The sequence below is a fragment of the Amphiprion ocellaris genome, chromosome 13 (genome assembly GCF_022539595.1).
Source record: "Amphiprion ocellaris isolate individual 3 ecotype Okinawa chromosome 13, ASM2253959v1, whole genome shotgun sequence".
Lineage (NCBI taxonomy): Eukaryota > Metazoa > Chordata > Actinopteri > Pomacentridae > Amphiprion > Amphiprion ocellaris.
Genome location: NC_072778.1, coordinates 1,384,064 through 1,396,253, shown reverse-complemented (window position 1 = coordinate 1,396,253; position 12,190 = coordinate 1,384,064). Strand labels below are relative to the sequence as shown.

Sequence of the window (12,190 nt, the reverse complement as noted above, 5' to 3'; positions counted from 1 at the left end):
TCCCTCCCCTCAGAGACGTTTACACCAGCAGACTTCAGAGAAAAGCCAGGAGAATCACCAGAGACCCCCAACACCCAGGACACTTTCTGTTCTCCCCTCAGCTAGACGTTACAGGACACTGAGAGTCAAAACCAACAGACTTAAAACAGCTTTTATTCCCAAGCTGTCAGATGTCTGCTCCCTCCCCACTGAATGACAATACCACATACCTGCAAGTGCAATATTTAGGAGTCAGTGCAATTCATATCATGTGCAATAATCATGTGTAGAGCAGGTCTATAACCACGAACTGTTTCCATATTGTATATTTGCTCTTATGTTGTATATATTTTTAGTGTGTTATATAGTTTATTTTTAATGCTGCTATTTGGAGAGCACTAAACCGATTTTCATTGTTTTCTGTAACAGTGACAATAAAGATTTATTCCAGTATTAAATACCTGGAACACTGTGACCAGCTGATCATACAGGTGTGTCTGATCCATCTCAGGTGTTGTCAGAGCACTGTACTCCTACCAGGCTCAGAGCGCAGAGGAGCTTTCCTTCCAGGAGGGGGCGCTGATCCACCTGATATGCTGTCGTCATGGACAGGTTTGTGTTGAGATGTTTTAAAATGAAAGACCTCAATCTGCTTTTCAAAGATAAACACTCACTGAACCACAGGTGAGTCTGAGCCAAAGGTGAGTCTGAACCACAGGTGAGTCTGAATTCCAGGTGAGTTGAGCTCCTCCTAAGACCCTCAGACTGTGTGAATGTTGTTGCTGCTCTTACCAAATGGAACGGTGATGTATAAAATCAGGAGCTTAATAAATGTCATACTTGTTTCCGTTCTGTGCGAATCATCTTCAGCTGGACTTTAATCTTCTTAGCTTAACTGTGAAATGTCCTCCAATAGTCCAAGCTGAAGGTCCAAGTCCTGTTTGCTTCTGGAAGCTCTGAGTCCGTCTCTGGACAGAGGTTCTCTGTTTGTGACTCTCTGATGAAGACCAGGAAGTTTGGTTGAAAGAAAAACAAGCTTGAGTGAGTTTAGTGGTTGATCAGAGCTTCACCTGGAGGATCTGATGTTGTTCTTCAGGTGGATGATGGATTCTGGGAGGGAGAGCTGGATGGACAAACTGGTTTCTTCCCTTCGCTAGTGGTGGAGCTGCTGCAGGATGAAGGTGAAGAGGAAGAGGAGGAGGTGAGGCTGTAAAGCTGTTCATCCATCCATCCATCCACTCATCCATCCATCATCCATCCATCCATCCATTAAAACAATCCATCATCCAGCCATCATCCATCCATTCACTCATCCATCCATCCATTAAAACAATCCATCCATCCATCCTCCATCCGTCCATTAAAACAATCCATCCATCCATCTGTTCATCCATCCATCATCCATCCATTAAAACAATCCATCCAATAATAATGATACCTTTAATTTATAATGCACTTTACATATAAAATCTCAGTGCTACAATACATTTAAAAGAAACATTTTATTAAAAGACACATTTTAATCCATCCATCCATCCATCCATCCATCCATTATCCATCATCCATCTATTCACTCATCCATCCATCCATCATCCAGCCATCTGTTCATCCATCCATCCATCCATTAAAACAATCCATCCATCATCCATCCATCATCCATCCATCCATCCATCCATCCATCCATCCATCCATCACCCATCCATCCATTATCCATCCATCCATCATCCAGCCATCTGTTCATCCATCTATCCATCCATCCATTAAAACAATCCATCCATCATCCCTCCATCCATCATCCATCCATTCATCCATCCATCCATCCATCCATCCATCCATCCATCCATCCATTCATTCATTCATTCTTCTGTCCAGGACCCTCCAGTATCCTCCAGGCCTCCCCTGATACCTCCTGCTTTCAGCATGGTGCCCCCTGCTGGTGTGGAGGTGTTGCAGCTGGCAGGATCAGGTGAGCAGCGTTTCAGTTCTTCATCAGTGAAACGAGTGACTGAAGGTCTGATGTTTCCTCTGTTGGTCTGCAGTGGGCGACTCTCCAGAACCGTCCAGCGGTCGACTGAGACCGGTAAGTTCTGGATCCACATCAGCAGCAAACGTAGAATCTGTTCAGTACCAGGATTCAGAGATAATCAGCTCATCTTTTTACCCTAGCAGAACTCTTCACTCTCAGACTGCAGGCTTACTTGTTGTTCCTAGAATCTCTAAAAGTAGAATGGGAGGCAGAGCCTTCAGTTATCAGGCACCTCTCCTGTGGAACCAGCTCCCAGTTTGGGTTCGGGAGGCGGACACCCTCTCTATTTTTAAGACCAGGCTTAAAACCTTCCTTTTTGACAAAGCTTATAGTTAGGGCTGACTGGGTGACCCTGACGGGGTGAGCTGGTGTTTTCATTTGCAAAACTGACTTCCCCTCTTGACGTCCCTTTAGTTTGCCCCTAGTTATGCTGCTATAGGCCTAGGCTGCTGGGGAACCTCTCTGGATGCACTGAGCCCTTCTCTAACTACCTATGTATTTACTATATATACCATTATTGCATTACATTCACTCTGTTTCTTTCTGTGTCCTTTCTCCGAGTGTCCCTGGTCCCAGAGCTGGATGCTGGATGCTTCAGATGTGTGGCTGTGTTTTATGGTCCTTGTGTCCCACCCCCCCACCTCTCTATCTCTACCCCTCTATCTGTATCCCTCTATCTCTACCTCTACCCCTCTATCTCTACCTCTCTACCTCTTCTGTCCCTCTCAACCCGCCCGGCCAGCAGGCAGATGGGTCCCCCCACATTAGAGCCGGGTTCTGCTCGAGGTTTTTTTCCCTGTTAAAAGGGTGTTTTCCTGCCACTGTCGCCTTTTGGCTTGCTCTGGGGGTCAGGCATATGGGTTCTGTAAAGCGTCTCGAGACAATTTGACTGTAATTGGCGCTATATAAATAAAATTGAATTGAATTGAATTGAATCTGGGTCTGGGTTTGGTTTAGGTTCGAGCTCCACCTCCTCCTCCAGCACACAAGACTGGACCCTGAGACCAGCACCAGGACCGACTCAGACCTCCTGAGACCAGAACCAGGACCGACCCAGGTCTCCTGAGACCAGCATCAGGACTGGCCTGGTTTTGATCAGGGTTCAGCAGAGTCGTAGTTTATCTACTAAACATCTAAGAGGGAAGATGAACTAATATTTATGTAGAAAAGTCTGTTTGTGTGCCGCTTTATTCAGACATATTCTAGTTATCAAACAGCTGAATATATCAAAGAAAATCAGACATATCAGATCAAATCAGATCAAATCAAATACAGCAGCTTTAACTGACAAAAGTCTTTCATTTCTTCCATTAATAGTATTTCTTGATATTTTAAAGCTTTTAGTGAAGTTAAAATTTCTTCTGCAGAAGCTCATATTTCCTTTTAACCACTATAATAATGTGTTTTTATCATCACTATCACAAATAATTAGAAATGTCTGAATAGTTTCAGATTCTTTCAAAGTGCTTCTCTGGATAGATGACAGTAAATTCTGTTCTTCATTTATGTACTTTCCTTGTATTGAACCAGTAGTTTCCCTTTGAATGTTTGTATTTCATCATTAGGACTGTAACTAAAGGAGTGGTTCTGGTTCTGATCCATTATTGATCATTAGGACTGTAACTAGGGGCGGATCCAGATTAATTTTAGTGGGGGGGAACGGGGTACAACACATATTTTTTTTGGGGGGGGGGTAAGAAAAAATGAAAGCTGCTACTGACCTCTCGCTTTTACAAAGTATTTTTCATGGGGGTGTTTTGGCTCTTTAACCCAATAGGAAAGCTGTATATGACCTTTTCATTTTGGACTGTTAACATTCAAATTATGATGGACTTGTTTCCTTGTTTATGTGAATTACAGCATCATTAGCTGCAACATCTGCCTGTTATGTAAAACTGGTAGCTCAACGACAGCATCCTGAGGGCAATTAAGTGACAAATATTGTGCAAGAACAGCACTATTACAACCCTGACAATTTCCACTTCTTAGAATGTTTACTGCCAATTATCACACATAAAACAATAAATAATATTCTGTACTTTTAGCAAACAGTTCTCAGCTGTAAACCATAAACATCGCAGGGTTCTTTATGCTAATCAGTCTAAATCACAATGAGTACTACCTGTAGGAGCAGATTTGAAACTGCTCTGTAATTATATTGGTGTCAGTGGGTTTCACTCGTAATTAATCGATTGTCATTTTACCTGTATAAGGTAGGAACCTTTGTGGCTAGGTAGGGTTTCCAGCCGGAAGGGACAAATCGGTTTTTGACCGCGGAATGCTGTACGCCGAACGGCAACTTGTGAACGGGAATCTCTGCACTTTGGAGTTTTCTGGGAAACCAATAAAGACACTGTGTTCAAGGCAGTTAAAACGAGTTGGACTTTCATCCGTTAGTTCGGTTATTAAGCGCGTCAGTTCCGTTTTTATGGTTCCCGGTTGGAGGCTCTCAGTGGCTTAAAGCATTTAGCCTCTTTAACACAAGTCAAAAACTGCTTTGAAAAGTTCAACAACGGCTGCTAGGACTTTGTTGTCGCGTTTTGCTGGTGAGGACGGGAGGACAAGGGAGGCATGGCGGTGGCGGAGGCTTGGAGGAGACACCTGAGCGGAGCATCACCTGTTTACCTGCGTTCCTGGACGCAGCTGCGGGAGAAGAGGAGAGACGCCGGTGAGGACGCGGAGAAGGTTAGTGTGTTTGTTTGTGGTCTTTCTGTTTCTAGGTGGAAGCTGAATTAGTGAGGATGACTCCTGCTCCTGTCATCTCTAAGCTCCTCCCACATCTTTACCTGCACATGAGGAAAATCACTCCTGTAGAATGCAGGTATGTTTGTCATTATTATAAAAAGATGTTGCCTGGTGACCTGTCAGAAACCCATTATACAGAGTCAGCCAAAATAATGTTTACACACATCAGGAAAAGAAAATCTTGCATAAATATTTCAATACCAAATTTATTCAGACATCACCAGATTAATAAAAGTTATCTTTGGCCTCTACAATTACAAGAGGTGCTCAAAGTGGAGGCCACTGGCTTCCAGACATTTCTGTTGTGTTGTAGATGTCACTTGTTGATGCTCCATTCATGAGGGTAGCGCCATCTGTTGGGAAAACATCGTACAACAGGACACAGAGTTATCGTGATTTGATCAAACTTAGAAAGAGGAATCTATATGTATAGAAGTACTTATACAAATGAAATATTTATAAAAGTTTTTCTTTTCCTGATGTGTGTATACATTATTTTGGCTGACTCTGTGAACTTAATGAGAACAAAACTGTCATTTAATTGTTGCTCTGAAAGCTTCTTTAGTGAAAACTGGCTGGTGTTCTGCTTTGAAACAAACTGCTGTTGAGGTCTGTGTTTTTAGGTTTAACCCCACAGTTTCTGAATGAACTGATAGTTTGTTTTTTTTCCTGATCAATGTGGACGTTATAATTGATGGTAACATTTACTGATCATATAATCAGCATGACAATATAACAGTAGAACATTCTGACCACCTGACTAATACTGTGTTGGTCCCTTTATGCTGCTAAAACTCCTCTGACCCAGTGGTTCATCAGAACCTCTGGGGATGTCCTGTGGATTCTGTGGATCCTGTGGGTTGCAGGGTGGGTCCTACCTAGACCAGGCTGATCCTGGACCATCCCACAGATGCTCCATCAGATCTGGATGTGGGGAGTGTGGAACCCAGGTGAACAGCTTAGCTCTGTCGTGTTCCTCAGACCACTCCTGAGCAGTTTTAATTTGTCCTGCTGAGGGTGGCAGCTGGCATCAAGGACTGCTGTTGCCATGGAGACTAGGGGGTTGTTTGTCCTGCAGTGTTTAGGTGGTGGTACATGTCAAACATCCACATGAACGTCAAGGTTTCCCAGCAGAACGTTGCATTAGAACAAGATGATGGATGTTGTTCTCTTCAGCTGTCAGTGGTCAGAATGTTGTGGCTGATCGGTGGATCTGTCTGCCTTTACTCTGACATCCAGAGTTATACAAAAGTGTAGTATGTGTGCAGTGCAGAAGAGATTTACTTTATTGTATGCAGTTTTAGTGGTCCCATCAGAGAAAATCATATCCATATACAGATTTTTATTAATTCCAGGGCTGGTTCAGTAAAGATTATAATAATAAGTACATCAGATAATTCTTTGTCGCAGTTGGAATTTTGCAGACTGAGAGATGGTTGAGAAGGTTTGCAGTTCTTGTTTTAGCAAAATATGTTATAATAGAAGATCTTTATTGTCATTGTACATGAAATTATCTGCAAACCAGCAAAGTGCATCAGTCTGAGGTATCTAAAAATAAATAAGTAAAGAAAAATGCTTCTAAAGCCAATAATAAACAGAATATTTTGAGGGAATATTCTAAAAAGGAAAGAAAAGCTCCATTCTCACTCCTCTCAGGATAAACTGTCATTAAAATTGACTTTAAATTTAGCTTCAACACGAGATAAAAACATTTACTTTCATTACTGATGTTGTCAAGTTTTAATAAAGTTCATGCTACTTTTATAAAATGATGAAAGTGAATAAATTGTATTTCTGTGATCTGTGTTTGATTTCTGTCTTTTCTCCTGTCATCCAGATGTTCAGAGGGAGATGATGCCACATCTGGTCCAGCTGATGGAAGGTCTTGAAGTTCTCTGACTGGCCTCGACTGAAGATGGTCGTCTCACTGGATTTAAGGTTCAGATGCTCAGTAACAAACTCCACCAATGAGCCAACAGGGAAGCTTTAGGTTTATTAAATGTTGCTATGAAGGTTTCACTGTTTTTCTTTGTGAATGCAATGTGCTCCAACTGAAACTTGAATTAGAACTTAGAAGTAAATCCTTCCATCTGAAAGGATTTAGTTGCATTAATAACCTCATAACATTCTAATTTTTATTCCAGTCTTGGTTGGAAATAGAATCTCTGTATTGATTCAGGTAAAAACTGAACTTCACAGCATGTTGGAGCAAAACAACCAGATGAAAACTGTGATGGTGTTGGATTGTCAGACCGTAATGTTGCAGCTCAAAGCAGCTTTTCTATCTCAGTTCATTCTGACATTCAGCTATGAATCAACACAGCAGATGGTGATCCATGCTGTGGAAGTCTCACATCTCCTGATTTAATGGAGCTGCTTTGCACTTTTTACACTGTTTATTCACCAACACTTTATTTAATAAAAGTCCCATCTAGTTTTTATGAGGAATGTGATGTTTTAATTTCTCTGTGAATAACTGCAGTCTAATGGAACAGCTGGAGTTGTAACATCTGTCCTGATATTGATCATGAAGTATTGATCAGAATACTTATGGTCAGCAGTCATCCCTGAAGTTTTACATTAAAATCTTTACTTGTGTTGTGAACTTTGGTAAGAAGCAGAAACTTTAGCGTTGCCATGGATACATGAGTGTTAAATTCTGTCCATGTTTCCATTTTGGGAAATTCAGTCCAGCAGATGAGTTTGTTTTTACTGCCAGCTACCATTCAGTCTGAGATATTAAGAATAAATAAATGTGCATAATGTGGAAATGAAGAGATTTTATTTTTATTTATTCCTACAGCTGCTGCATGGAAAGTTCCAGAATGTGGAGGAATTTAGTCTCACAGTCACAGACAACAAATATTATCTGAAAGTCAGGTTATTGTTGTTTATCAGCACAATACAAAAAGATTCATGTTAGAAATATTCCAGTTAAGACTCTAGAATATCATGATTTATGTAAATTTACCTCAATAATATGAATGTTCAGGTTAAGATTGTGCAGTGATATTTATTATGTAAGTTTAGCTGATTAAAGTTTATGACTCTGCACTACAATATTATTTATTATTTAAATTTACATCATTATTATAATATTTAGGGTCAGACCCTACAGTATTGAGATTAAGAAATCAAATATTCTATAAAATGTAAATACACTGAACTCATTTGGATATATTTAAGTGAGACTCTACAATATTATTTGACACAAATCTATCTAAATCAAAATTTTAATCATTTTTACTCCAAACATTTACTGGACTGATTTAAACATTAAAATCACTCCTTTCTAATCCTCTGCTGTACGTTCAAACCTGAGGCCTTAAATAGAAACACACAAGTATCTGATTGAAGGAACTTCTGCAGAGTCCTGGTTCCAGAACATGATGATAGAATTATAGACAAACTTTAACAAAAGCTGCCTGAGAGTTTACAGGTTTTTATGTTAGATTTCTTCAGTAATTTAATGAGAGTTATCAGCAAAAATCAAGTGTTCATTTGATGAACTTCATTTCCTAAAACATCCAGAATTGGAGCTCATATCTTTGGCAGCTGTAAAGTTTCTGCTCCTTCAAAGTTCACAACACAATGAATGAATTCCTAAAACACTCTCAATGCTGGAGAGCGTTTGTGATGCTGAAGCAGTGATCAGTTTTTCTGTTTCTTCTCTGGAGATGCACAATGAGGGACGTCTGCAGAGACTGAGAAAGAGTCTCACCACATCCTGACATGAGGAAAAAGACTTTATTGAAGACTACAATGAGAAAAACTATCAGACAGCAGACGGCTGCATTCAAGGTGAGCTCTGAACATTTGATCTGGAACAGGAATTCAATAACGGCAGCATGAGCTTCATTTCAGTCTGTAGCTGCTGAATTCATGGATGAATCATCTGGCACTAGAGAGGAAGACCATCAAACATCCACGTCAGCTGATGGAGGTCCAAGAGTCTCACCCAACAAACAACCTACAGAGTGAAGACCTCCAATCTGATTGGACGGCCTCCTATTCAGCCACATGTGTGAACAAATGCCTCTAAGCTGATTTGTTTTCTAAAATAAATCTAGTTTGAGTCCTAATCTATGCCTGTGTGTTTGCTTCTTTACACCTGCTGTTAACAGTTTAGGCTGTTAGATTGTTCCAGATAAGACAAGTACAAGATTCTTCAGAGCCGTTCTACCACGAGCCTGACAGGAAGAACTCCAACAGCTACTGAATGTTCCTGTGGTTCCCTCAAGGCTACAGGAGGAGTCCTACGAGGACGAGCCGGTCCACCTGATGGAGGCCAGTCGCTGCGGTTCAAAGCCAACACCGACTACGTGGACTTCTACTGGACCACACGGAGGCCTTCAAACCGGACCAACAAGTTCAGCGACTCCCCGACTCGTGGGTCTGAGGACGCCGCCGAGCCTCGGTCCAGCCGGCCTCCTGTCTGTGGGTGTTTGAGTGCTGAGAGGTTTGTGGATGCATGTGAACGTTCTGTGTTGAAACAGCAGCTTTGGACTCAGTAACGCCGGGAAAAACCAAGAGCTCCTTTATTTGTGACTTCCACTAAAAAAACTGATGAAAATAAGTTTGCCAGGGTTCTGACTGATAACAGATTATTAAATAATGAAAATAATCAGTTTAAATATTCCTTTAAACAATCCTTTTAGGTCTACATTTCCTTTACACTGACTTCTTGGTATATGTACAAGTATTTTGGGTGGAATATACCATTAAGCCCAATGTTCAAGGGTTCTTCTGGGAATATACCATTAAACCAACCTTTTAGGTAAATGTTCCAGGATGTTGGGTAGAATATACCATCAGATCAACCTTTTAGGTCTACATTGGAAGATTTTAGAGTAGAATATTACTCCAAACCATCCTTTAGGTCTACATTTAAGGTGGAATACTCCTTTACACCAAGATTTTTTGGTCTACATTGAAGGATTTTAGGTGGAATATTCCTTTGAACGAACTTTTTAAGTTTATGTTCAAGGATGTTGGGTGGAATATACCATCAGACCAACCTCCAAGGTCTACAGTAGTGAATTTTAGGTGGAATATACCATTAAACTCACCTTTTAGGTCTACATTGGAGGATTTTAGGTGGAATTTTCTTCCAAACCGTCTTTTAGTCTACATTTAAGGATGTTTAGGATGGTATATTCTTCCAAACCAACTTCTCAGGTCTACATTTCAGGTGGAATATTCCTCCATACTAACTTTTTTGGTCTACATTGAAGGATTTTTTTCTAAACCACCCTTTGGGGTCTATATTTGAGGTTTTAGGTGGAATATTCCTTTTAACCAGCCCCTCAGGTCTCTTTGAGGATTTTGGATGGAATACTCAGTTAAAGCAACATTTTAGGTGCATGTCCAAGGATTTTTGGTGGAATGTTCCTTTAAGGTGGATGTGTGAGGACCTTGTAGGTGGAATACTTCCTGAAACCAACCTTTTAGGTCAACATTCAAAGATTTAAGGTGGAATATTCCTTTAAACCAACCTAAATTTCATGTTTTGATCATTATCAAGTGAGAAACCTCAATCCAGACTCCTCATAATGACGTTTGAGATTTATGCTGCTGTTATTTGTTTAGTCCAGACTAAATGACAGAAATCCACAACTGTAATTTTATTTCAGGACTCGGTTATTAAATGTCAAAACAATCCATGTGACTCTAAAAACTCAACAGCTTTACAAACTCTAAGATTAAACTCTCCACAAGGATCCAAAATAAGTTGGACTTCTACATGAGAGCTTTAATTATTCTTCATCTACTTCCTGAAAAGTTTGGTCAATAAAAAAGACAAAAACTAATATTTTCAGCTGAACTAAAGACAGACTTTGTGATTTTTCTGCTCACATGTTGTGTTGTTGTAAACTTCCTCTTTCAAATAAATAGCCTCCTAACCCCCTGGAAACCAGCGTTTGTCCTGTTTTTGTGTTGCTCCTCTGCGACCCTAGACAGCCGGGTCCTAATGTTTTTTGAGCAACACACCATACTATGACGTTTTTACAATGATGGTTCTACTATGGAACCAGTTTGACATGTTCAGGTGTTCTTTGTGTGAAAACTCAGAGATTTCAGGTATCAGAAGGTGGTTTTCAACTTTCTTTGTTAACTTTCTGCTTCAACTTTAAACTAAATTTCCTTGACTAAGCCAGCCCTCTGGACTTCCAGTAAGCTGTGTTCCTATTGGCTGTCCAGGTGGCTGCTTGGTGTTATCAGGAACACCTGAGCAGCTCAGTGTCTTCCTGCTTTATTTAGCTGCAGACAAACATTTCCTCTGTTTCTCTTCACCACTGAACTGGGTTTGGCTCCATTGCTTTAGTTTGTTCTTTAGGCGTTGGCTTGCAGCTTCCAGCAGTAAAATCGTCTTTAATGTGTTTCTTGGTGTGTTTTAGGGCTTTGTACTGGATAGTTGTCTTGGTAAATGTGGTTCTTTAGCCACAGTTAGCACATGGTGCTAATGTGTGCAGTGATTAGTGGATTTGGTGCAGCTGAGTTGTGTCTTTATCTTGGCTGTAGTGAGTCTTTAGAGGTTTTTGGTCAGACACATTCTGTATTCTTGTTTGAGAACCAGCGTTGGTTGTCCAGAAGGTAAGAGTTCCTGTCCTGATTCTCTGTTCTCAGAGGTTCTCTGGTAGGCTGCAGGAGACTTTAGCGTTTGGGTTGTGCTAGTTTGGTTTTTGTATGGTTTCATTTGGACGACTATCTTGAGGCTCCTCCATGTGGTTTAGTGAGGTTTTCTGGAACAGTTCTACAAAGCAACCTGCAGCAGAAGAGACTTTGAGAGTTTTTAGGAAGTTCTGGAGACCAGACTTTAGAGCAGCAGAAACATTTGTCAGCAGTTTGAGCAGGAGAAGGTGAGCTTCAGAGTAGAAATGAGACAGAAACCTTCTTGACCCGTGTGGTGAGGTCCTGTACCAAGAGTTTGAGCAGGTTGTGAAGAGTCTGTAGTTCTTTGGTCTGAAAGCACAAGAAGAGTCGACTCATTAAAGGAGAAAACAGGAGATATTGTTGCTTCTTCTGTCACTCTGCAGTTTCCTTAGACTGAATATCAAGTTTCTATTTTAAATGATTTCCCATGTGAGCACAAGAAGACTTCAATAAACTCCCTCCATCCCCTGGACACAACATATTTTATTACCATGTTAAATCTTTTTTCTTTAAAATGTGTTTCTGAGTTTTAATCATAGTTTTAGCAGTGTTTTCTCTTTGCTTGTTTAGTTTTGTCATCTGTGTAAAAGGTGCTAAACAAATAAAGTTGAATAGATAAAGTGAATAATTGACTAACTCATGATTGTGACAACAGAAGTATTTTCATTGCGATTTAAGGGTTTGTTTCATTTTTAAGGTTGGGGTTGAAATCTTGACAGAAAAAAAGATTAAAAGAAATAAACTACATTTAAAAAGCAATTAAATCAAAGGAAAAAACATTTAATA

The 12,190-nt window shown here is 40.4% G+C and overlaps 1 protein-coding gene across 10 annotated transcripts in view; it reads left to right on the top strand.

Moving 5' to 3' along the window:
- Positions 1-10,664, top strand: part of LOC111573626 (F-BAR and double SH3 domains protein 1) — a 32,963-nt gene extending 22,299 nt beyond the window's left edge. For 2 of the 10 annotated variants that reach the window (XM_055016867.1, XM_023277881.2), the window contains exons 17-20: positions 491-591; positions 1,076-1,180; positions 1,852-1,945; positions 2,019-2,647. In XM_055016867.1, the coding sequence (XP_054872842.1) occupies positions 491-591; positions 1,076-1,180; positions 1,852-1,945; positions 2,019-2,341 (623 nt within the window). In that variant the 3' untranslated portion in view covers positions 2,342-2,647. Of the gene's footprint in view, positions 1-490; positions 592-1,075; positions 1,181-1,851; positions 1,946-2,018; positions 2,648-2,962; positions 4,827-5,558; positions 5,701-6,587; positions 6,767-8,427; positions 8,552-8,614; positions 8,833-8,874 lie in introns of those variants that run through there. The other 8 variants (XM_055016874.1, XM_055016873.1, XM_055016872.1 and 5 more) reach the window with 8 other exon arrangements.
- Positions 10,665-12,190: the final 1,526 nt, after the last annotated feature.